The following is a 10,488-nucleotide window of genomic DNA, read 5'->3' as shown; positions in this document are numbered from 1 at the left end:
CTAGAATTCCATAAAAATACTGTTTTATGAGTCTGGTTTGAAGATCTATAGTTGTGTTGCCTACTATTGCCTATTCATTTCTCATCCCTATGTCTCCAGTCACCTCAGGAAGCATTATGGTTAAATCCCACTGGTGCGTGGGTGAGTATCTTGGAGCCACATCCCCAATTCTCCCTCCCATTTCATGCCCAATTTACATAGCATTTCTACTGATCTCTCAGCTCAGGTTTAAGTACCTCACTACTAAAATATCTATCACCTCAATTGGTTTCCAACAAGTGGAGGAAGAAGTTAGCTGAGAATATAATCCCCTGCACGCTGTCTTCTAATGTTCCCATCTCTGGGGGCCTCTTCACCATTCCTCAGCCTTTCTCCCCACAGGCACCCCCACCACTTAGAAACTGCCTTGGACTTGAGGCTGGGAGAGGCCTCCTTCTCTGAGGCACTAAAACGTATCTGGGAAAAACAACTTGCCTTTTAGGGGCTTCCTAACTCTGACATTTGTTTAGAATTGCCGGTTGAAAGTCTTTCTGGGGAGAAACCAAGATGGCGGCATAGGTAAACACCTGAATTGCTGCCTCGCACAACCACTTCAAAACTACAACTAAAAGACAAAACGGACATCATCCAGAACCACAGGAAGGCTGAATGAGTGGAAATTCTACAACTAGAAGGAAAGAGAAAAGCACACTGAGACTCAGAGGAGGTGCAGAAGTAAGTTGCAGAGGTACGGAGGTGCACATACGCAGAAAGGGCTGGCAATTGAGTATGCGGTTGTTTTTTTTCAATCAGAAGGGAGACACAAGCTCCCGACTGCTCTGAACTCCAGTTCCAGGCGAGACTCTGGGGACCCAGACTCGTACAGGGAGAAACTGGACTGTCTGGCATCAGGCAAAACTCGAGGGCAGCTTTCTCTTAGAGGTGCTTGCAGTGATTACTGAGAGACACTGAGACCCGAGGGACACTGAGACCTGGGGGCCTCTTAGGGCAGGGCTGAGGATCAGCCATAGCTGTTTGCTCTGCCCTGTTGATTCCCTGAGACCCCGCCCCACACAAGCTGTGCGCAGAGGCTTTTGCATATGAATGGCCTGGCTCTTTACAATCTAAAATTACCTAACAAACTGCAGCTGGGTCGGAGAGCCCCAAAACTTCCAAAAGAAGGCCCAAGGCCCCACAGAAGCTTGTATTACTTCACAGCTGGGCCTCATCTGGGCACCTCCAAACCCCAAACAAAGAGGAGGAATCTGCAGATCTCTCCATAGCTCCTGCTGGGTGGCCTCAGGCAGAGGCTGAATTTGTACCTCCTTGGAGATTCAAGAGCCAGTGGACCCAGTGGTCAGAGTGGGACCATCCAGATTACAACTCCTCAGATCCATAAGGGACACACTCAAGGGGCAGACTCAGTGAGCACCAAAGTCCCACAGAAGCAAGTCTTGCCCCCTAAGGGTGTCTCCAGTACAGAAGTTCTGCCATTGTAGACACAGCTGACCCTCACAGACAAATGGCCTGGAGGTCAATTCCTCCCAGTGATACCAACAGCAATCAAGGCTTAACTACAACAAGACTGTGCACACAGCCCACAAAGGGGTGCACCAAGACTATCCACCTCAGGTAATTGCGGGGGGTGAGCCACTGGGTCCTATAGGACATCTAGCACACAAAGCCACTCTATCAACACAGGGAAGCAGCCAAAATGCAGAGACAAAGAAACAGGTCACAAATGAAAGAAATGGAGGAAAGCAAACTACTGGATATAGAGTTCAAAACCACAGTTATAAGGTTTTTTAAGAATCTTCTAGAAACTGCCGATAAATTTAGTGAGACCCTCGAGGATATGAAAAAGGACCAACTAGAAATTAAGCATACACTGACTGAAATAAAGAATAATATAAGAGATCCAACAGCAGACTAGAGGATTGTAAGAATCAAGTCAAAGATTTGAAATACAAAGAAGCAAAAAGCACCCAACCGGAAAAGCAAAAAGAATACAAAAATATGAAGATAGTGTAAGGAGCCTCTGGGACAACTTCAAGTGTACCAACATCCAAATTATGGGGGTGCCAGAAGAAGAGAGAGAGCAAGATATTGAAAACCTATTTGAAGAAAAAAATGACAGAAAACTCCCCCTACCTGGTGAAAGAAATAGACTCACAAGTCCATGAAGCAAGGAGAACCCCAAAAGAAAAAGGAATCCAAAGAGGACCACACCAAGACACATCATAATTAAAATGCCAAGAGCAAAAGACAAAAAGAGAATATTAAAAGCAGCAAGAGAAAAACAGTTAGTTACCTACAAGGGAGTACCCATATGATTGTCAGCTGATTTCTCAACAGAAACTACGCAGGCCAGAAGGGAGTGGCAAGAAATATTCAAAGTGATGAATAGCAAGAACCTACAACCAAGATTACTCTACCCAGCAAAGCTATCATTCAGAATTGAAGGTCAGATAAAGAGCTTCACAGATAAGAAAAAGTTAAAGGAGTTCATCACTGCCAAACCAATATTATATGAAATGCTGAAAGGTATTTTTTAAGAAGAAGAGAAGAAGAAAAAGGTAAGATAAAAATTATGAACAACAAATACATATCTATCAACAAGTGAATCTAAAAATAAAGTGAATAAAAAATCTGATGGCCCTAACTGGTTTGGCTCAGTGGATAGAGCATCTGCCTGCGGAATGAAGGGTCCCAAGTTCGATTCCAGTCAAGGGCATGTACCTTGGTTGCGAGCACATCCCCAGTGGGAGGTGTGCAGGAGGCAGCTGATCTATGTTTCTCTCCCATCAATGTTTCTGACTTTCTATCCCTCTCCCTTCTTCTCTTGTAAAAAAATCAATAAAATATATTTTAAAAATAAATAAATAAAAAATAAAATTAAATGTATATTTTTTAAAATCTGATGAACAGAATAAACTGGTGAATATAATAGAATCAGGGGCATAGAAAGGGAGTGGGCTGACAATCCTTGGGGGGAAATGGGTGTGGAGGGTGCGGGAAGAGACTGGACAAAAATCGTACACCTATGGATGAGGACATTGGGTGGGGTGGGAACCGGGTGGAGGGGAGCTATGAGGGGAAAAAAGAGGGACAACTGTAATAATCTGAACAATAAAGATTTATTTTAAAAAAGAAAAAAAATCCTTCTGGTTGGTGAGAAACATTAAGGTGCGCTGAAATATTCACTATCCTGAGGCAAGAGCAAACTTTTCTGCAAAGGTCCAGATGGTAAATATTTTCAGCTTAGTGGGCCATTCTTTGGTCTCTACTCAATTTTGCTGCTGTTGAGGGAAAGCAGCCATGGCAAGACATAAATGATAGGTGTGGCCAGATTTATTTCACCGGCTGTAGTTTGCCTAGACCTGTTGTATAAGAAATACATCAATGCTATCCTCATTGTGATCCTTTCATATGTGCTCCACTAAATGTCCTCATAGCTGATACCCTGCTTCATTTCCAATTCAAGTCCAAGTTATTCATTTCTGAAGAACAACTAATAGTCAAGTCTTCTGATTATTTTGTATATTGATTTTAGAGGGGGAGGGAGAGAGAGAGAGAGAGAGATAGAAAGAGAGAGAGATTCGTTGTTCACCTGTTTATGCACTCATTGGTTGCTTCTTATATGCGTCCTGACTGGGGATTCAACCCGCAACCTTGGTGTATCAGGACAATGCTCTAATCAACTGAGTATCTTGGAACCTGGCAAAGTCTTCAGATTTTTAATAGTACTAATTTTTAAATAAAAATAATTGGCTAAAATAATGAGATTTATCAGAAAGTAAGTGAACTGAAAGTCAATGTCAACTAGATATGTAGCTGTGAATAAGTCACAGCATTGCTCTAGTCCCCAGTTTGTGTATGTTTTTAAGTTATACGATTAGGAGGATTCAATCTTTTGATTTATTTTTTTAACAAAACCTCTCATTGTTTTCTACTTTTTATTTGCAGAAGTAACTCACATTTATAGTAGCATGTCTAGAAAATAAGCAGAAAGAAGAAAACAAGACTCCCCACAACTCCACCAGGAAGAGATAACACTGCTAACGTTGTGGCATATGTCCTTTCTGTTGTCTATCAATTTAGATAGCCTACTTACTTGTTTACCTACTCTTTAAATAATAAAAATGGAATCATAATAAACAGCTTTGAGAGCTCAGATTTTTATTTACTATAATAAATATTTTTGATATTTTTTTCAATTTCATATTTATGAGCTGAAGAATATTCTATTTTGTGAATTCATTTAACCAAACACCCCATTGTTAGGTTGTTTCTAATTTTTTGCTTCTATAAACTACATTGCAATAGACATCTTTGCAGAGAACGTTTTGCATACCCTTGTGGTATATTTCCCCTTGTTGCTTTCAATATTAAACTTTTTCATATGGTTAACAGTCATTCCACGTTAGACCAATAGAGGGCATTTTAGGCTTTCCTTCTCAGGGTAAGGCCATAAAGCCATTTCTACAGCATATAACAACAAAAATAGTGGTTTTATTGTGAAAATGATTCAATTTTGGATCTTCAGTAATAATCAATAAACCCCAAAGGGAGAGTCAAAGTCATTTGTTTTCATGTCTAACAAGACTACACACACACACACACACACACACACACACACACACACACTACTCAATGAATTGCTTTGTTAGGACTTAAACCCAGAGTGAATAAAAAGGATCTCTTTTGCCTAATTCAGAATAACTAAGGAAGTGCTCTATGCAAAGGCCTAAAGTGCCTGCCGAGGACTGTGTTGAGTAGTGACAAAGGGAACTCAATGTGACAGCACTGACCTTGCCAGAGAAAAGCCCAGAATCCGTAGCTCCCTGGAAATGCAGACTTGGGGTAACACTAAATGGAATCTTGCCTAGACCATTATGTGTCTATCACCTACCAGCCAGGTTTTATAGGCCTTGTTAGAGCTTGAAATAATTGTTTCATGTGCATTTTTCTTGATTTTCACCAAGACCATAAATTCCCAAGGGCAGTGATCTGCCTGCACTTTTTGGCACACGCACTCTTAATTACACCTAGCAGGTTACTAAGTACAAGGGAGGCACTTAACCAGTTGTCACTCGATGCTCGTGACAATTTTCTATCCGAGTGTAAATACAGATGATGATTGAGAGGTGGTGGTTAAGGGCGTAGGCTCTGGAACCAGGTTGCTTGTATTTGTATCCTGACTCTGCCACTTACTAGCTGCACTAGGTGCTTCACCTCCCTGAGCCAGTGTTTGTAAAATTATCTCAGATGGTAATTATGAGAAGTAAATGAGTTTAAACATGTAAAGAGGTTATCACAGGGCCTGCACTATGAGAACCTCTGGTTAAATGTTCCCAGAATGGTTACTTGACTACTGGTATTCACCAGACCTTGCTCCTTCAGATGACCACTTGTTCCTATCGATGGCACACGCACTTTCTGAGCAGCACTTCAAAACGTATGAAGAAGTGGAAAATTGGGTCTCTGAATGGTTTGCCTCAAAACAAGAGAAGTTCTATTGGGACGGTATCCACAAATTACCTGAAAGATGGGGGAAATGTGTAGCTAGCGATGGGCATTACTTTGAATAAAGCACTTTTGATGTTTCTCTTGAAATTATCGGTACACCTGGTAAGTGATTACTAAGATTCCCCCCTCATTTTAAAAGTCTATGATTCCCACTGGCTGATGCTCTCTCCAAGCTTCTGCCATAGCCACTAAGGACCCCGGCTTCTCCCTGGCTCCCCAGGTTCACTGCTGGCTGTGGCCATGGCTATGGTGGCTCCAGGAAGCCCTCTCATAGTCCCAGGTCACACGTCCGCCCTGGTCCTTCACCCAGTTACCTCTTTTTAAGATTGTACTCCAGCCATCTTGCATTTGTTCAACAGGAGTCCCATTTGATTCCATCAAATCACATTTCACAAATACGGTCAACTTCAGGGAGGTGGTCCAAGATGTCATGTGGCACAGAGATGCTCTTCTTCACGGGGCTTAAAGAAAATAAAGCTTGGTGAGAGAAGGAACGCCAGTGAGGATGGAGATACCATAGCGTGTGCTTCTTCAGGCTAGCTGTATAGTGGTTTCCTCTTTCCCGAGTCAACCATTCCGTGCAGTGGTTCTCTGTCCTATTCCTATTCCAATATACTCCCACCCGTGCAAAGTGGACAGGTGTGGGGAATTAAAAGCATACGTTCCTTAGAGGCAAGTATTGGAGTCAGGCTGGGTTAGTTTGAATATGTCCTTCCCTCCCATTCTGATAGGCTCTATAGGCGTATGTGACTTTCTTCCCTACAGAGCTGGTGACATAAGACTAACAGAGGAAATAAGCAAAATGGAAGTCAAGCTAATGCTGATTTTTATTGCTATTTGGTGTTTGGAGCAGTTGAGTAGCAAGAAATGGGACTTAAGACAGCTGAGTCCTCAATGAGGCTGGCATTTCCCAGGTAGAGGGGAGAGGATTGGGCGTATAGGCATCTGGAAGAAGCAGAAAGTGAAGGGTATGTGAGGAGACAGGGAGAAAGTATACTGTACCCAGGGAGTAGTGAGGCTATATTGTGGAGGCAGAATAGTTTAGACGTAATGTGTTAGCATTAGAGAATCAAAGAAGGCTTTGGAACAAAGGAGTGACAAGAGGTAGTGCTGAACAAAGAATTGATCTGGCAGCAGTATTTATTTTAAACCAAAGCGGGCAGGGCTAAGGGAGTGGAGTGGAGAAAATGCTATATGGGTCAGGCTGGGGCCTAGATACCAGGGCACCTCTGTGGCCCTAGCTGAGAGGACTCCCATAAGTGACCTCACTTGGCTGAGCGTCTGTTTCCTCATCTGTAAAATGATATGTCAGAGGTTTCTGGGAAGATTACCATTTGCCAACTATTTTACTGGGTGCTAGAATGTGTCAGACACTTTGCTAGGTATCAGGGGTAGAAACAATGGACAAGAAAAGACACAGGCTCTGTCTTTTATGAAATTACCATCTGTACACAAGACAGACAATAAAAAAGTCCACAAAGAGATTAAAAACTGCCGAGTGTGTATAAGGTGATGCTGTGAAGGAACGTAGGCAGGATGAGCATCTATTTTTTTGAGTTCCAGGCATCAGGGAAAGCCTCCTGGAGGAAGTGGACTTTATTAAAACCAGGGAATGGAGAAGGAGACATCAGGCAAAGAGCAAAGGGAAGGACATTTCAGGGAGAGGAATATAATGTGCAGAGGCAGGAAGAGCTTGATGTGTTCCAGGAAACGCAGAGAACTCCGGAGCACAAAGGCAAGGTGGAAGAGACTGGCCTAAACATGATGGGGAGGAGGGCAGTAGCTGGATCCGGCAGGAGTCTGGATTCTACTCTAAATGAAATGTAAGTGGGAGGGTCATGCCCAGTTGTGAATTTATTTATTTTATTTTATTTCACTTTATTTTATTTTTGTTAATCTTCACCAAAGGATATTTTCCCATTGATTTTAGAATGGAAGGAAGAGGGAGAGCAGAGAGAGAAATATCGATGTGAGAGAGACACATCAATTGGCTGCCTCCCACATGCACCCCAATCAGGGCCAGGGATCAGGACCAGGGATCGAACCTGCAACAGAGATATGCGCCTCCGACTGGAATCGAACCCGGGACTCGGGACCCTTCAGTTTGCAGGTCAATGCTCTTATCCACTGAACCAAACCAGCCAGGGCCAGATGTGCATTTTATTTTATTTATTTGTTTTATTAATTCTTACCCGAGGATATTTTTCCATTGATTTTTAGGGTGAGTGGAAGAGAGAGGGAAAGACAGAGAGAAACATCAATGTGAGAGAAACATATTGATTGGTTACCTCCTGCACGTGCCCCAACCAGGGCCTGGGCTGGATAGCAGCCTGCAACCAAGATAAGAGCTCCTGACTGGAATCCAACCCCGGTCCCTGGGCCACAGGCCAACGCTCTATCTATTGAGCCAAACCATCTAGGGCCAGATGTGCATTTTAAAACTCTTACTCTGCCTTGTGCTGAACAGAATTTGAGGGGGCAAGAGGAGGGATAGGGTGTTGGTTAGGAGGCTGTATACTGCATTAGCCTAGGTCAGTGGTCGGCAAACCGCGGCTCGCGAGCCACATGCGGCTTGAGAGCCGTGGTTTGCCGCTCTGTTGACTAATGAGTTTGCCGATCACTGGACTAGACTAAATGTTACCATTTAGTTGGAAGCTGTGAGGATTAGGCAATTGTGGCATATTGTGTGCAAAGAGGTAAAGGGTAGTATATGACAGTGGTCGGCAAACTCATTAGTCAACAGAGCGGCAAACCATGGCTCGCGAGCCGCATGTGGCTCACGAGCCGCGGTTTGCCGACCACTGACCTAGGTGATAGATGGTGATAGATGAGGGTGGGGCAGTGGAGTTGAAGGGAAGGGGATAGATTTAAGAAATATTTTGTTGAAGGTGATGAATAATGAATTGGCCTGGCCGAAGTATTCACTTTAAATTGAATCAAAGATCTTGTAATGAAAATATGTAAACTGCCAGAATGCTTCACACTTAAAGCTTTTATTTTGAAAAATAAAATACAAAAGTCATTACATTGTAAATGTATACAGTAATCCCTCATCTTCTCAGAAACAATACAATTTAAATAATTAAGATATTTAGTATTATCCACATCAATACATTTAAACAGATACGAGTATTCTACAAAACCAAGAGAAACTGACCAATTTTTTACTTACAGAGTGCCAATTTTAAACCTCCCCTTTAAAACAAAGTTTGGAATCTGGTAAGAAAAGATCAAGACCAGAGCAGTTTTAACAGAAAGCGCACGTCCCTTCTGGACTCCTAATCCGCTGGGTTGTGCATGCAATAGAATCAAGAGCGCTGTGCTCAGGACACAGATCACTCAGGAAGGCCCAAATGTGTTCTTCATCCCACCCTCTCAGTGGAGGAGTCTGACAAATGAACAGGAGATGCGGGCCATGGTACGTACACTCCCTGGATCTCAGCAGGTGACAGCCAGTCCTAGATGAAAAGGCAGCAGTCTTCCCTAGGGCAAACAAAAGGAATGCGGTTACAGGTGTGGAGTCCCAGTTCCTTCTTCCCCTGCACCACGTGGCCTCCTTCCCAGCTGTGGGCCTGACATGAGCCAGGTAGATGGGCAGGAGGATCAGCAATTCCGAGAACAGATAACCTCAGGACCATGGGAGAGGCATGCTCTCCCTCCGTCTGGGATGCACGGAGATGCCTGCCAGTAGCTCCCATGTGCAAAACAGGCAGATGGCAGGCAAAACAAGGGCTGCTCTTGCCCATTTCTAAATGACTGCAACTGGCATAGCAACTGAAGCTCCTGCGGGGGCACTGGTAGGGCCGTCAAAGGTCCAGAGATTCAACATGCTGACTCTTCTTTTGAGAAAGTGGATGCTAAGGAAGGTTTAGATATCATAGCAACTGTCATTCAAATGACAAAGGATCCAAAAGACAAGAAGACAGACTGGTATCTGTCCTGAGCTGCTCTGTTGTCTTCCTAGCTTCTCCGGGATCCTTCCCTCAATGCATGTGGGCACCTACAGGCCTCGATTGGCAAAAAGAATGAAATGCTAGAGTCACCTTGACATGGCATTATGTCTTGTAAAACAAACACTATACTTTCAGGGATCATGTCTGTACTTTGTTACTAGAGAAGTTTGTCTGGATGTGTCTTGTAAAATAGCAGTCAATAAATAAAGCCGTATGTGGTGTGTGTGTGTGTGTGTGTGTGTGTGTGTGTGTGTGTTGGGGAGGGGATTTATAAATTTTGAAAGTATTTTGGATAAACAAAATTATCCAAGGCCTGATAACAACTGTTGGATATGCATATCCATAGAGTATAAGTCTAACATTTAGTATTTGCTCCTTAGCAACAGGACAAACGTAAATCCTAAAACCTATTCATGTTAGTAGCTCATTGCCATCGTGATTTTGACATGGCATAGCAGTATTCGTGTGTTTATACTATCTATAATCCACAAACACACCGCAAGTCACACAAATCTATTCAAATTATTCAATCTCAATTTTCTAATCAGTATAACAGGAATAGTACTACCTACTTGCCAGAGTGCCTGGACGCTTGAATGAACTCATTCAAATACATACATATATTTACCATAGACGTTGTTTCACATACTATATATTATACTAGAGGTCCGGTGCATGGATTTGCTCAGGGCATGTCCAGCCTATCTTGCCCAGTCCCAATCGGCTGGACCCTAGCAGCAAGCTAACCTACCTGTCAGAGTGTCTGCCCCCTGGTGGTCAGTGCGCATCATAGCGACTGGTCGAATGGTGGAACGAATGGTTGAACACTTAGCATATTAGGCGTTTAATATATATGATACCATATAATATATACCATTTATATATTATATATAAAATGCTTAGCATTTTATGCTTGGTATGTACTCAATACATGGCTATTATCTTACCTTATAATAGACAAATATGCAAATTGACCACACTTTCGCTATGCCCAAGCCACGCCCGCCAACCAAGCCACGCCCACCAA

At 43.0% G+C, this 10,488-nt stretch overlaps 1 protein-coding gene across 4 annotated transcripts in view; it reads right to left on the bottom strand.

The window, feature by feature from the left end:
* Positions 1–8,491: 8,491 nt before the first annotated feature.
* Positions 8,492–10,488, bottom strand: part of TPST1 (tyrosylprotein sulfotransferase 1) — a 77,094-nt gene continuing 75,097 nt past the window's right edge. For 2 of the 4 annotated variants that reach the window (XM_054714809.1, XM_008141513.3), the window contains one exon: positions 8,492–8,991. In XM_054714809.1, coding sequence (XP_054570784.1) covers positions 8,947–8,991 — 45 coding nt within the window. In that variant the 3' untranslated portion in view covers positions 8,492–8,946. Of the gene's footprint in view, positions 8,992–9,276; positions 9,517–10,488 lie in introns of those variants that run through there. The other 2 variants (XM_054714808.1, XM_054714810.1) reach the window with 1 other exon arrangement.

The sequence above is a fragment of the Eptesicus fuscus genome, chromosome 4 (genome assembly GCF_027574615.1).
Source record: "Eptesicus fuscus isolate TK198812 chromosome 4, DD_ASM_mEF_20220401, whole genome shotgun sequence".
NCBI lineage: Eukaryota > Metazoa > Chordata > Mammalia > Chiroptera > Vespertilionidae > Eptesicus > Eptesicus fuscus.
This window is presented reverse-complemented; position numbering and strand designations above follow the sequence as displayed.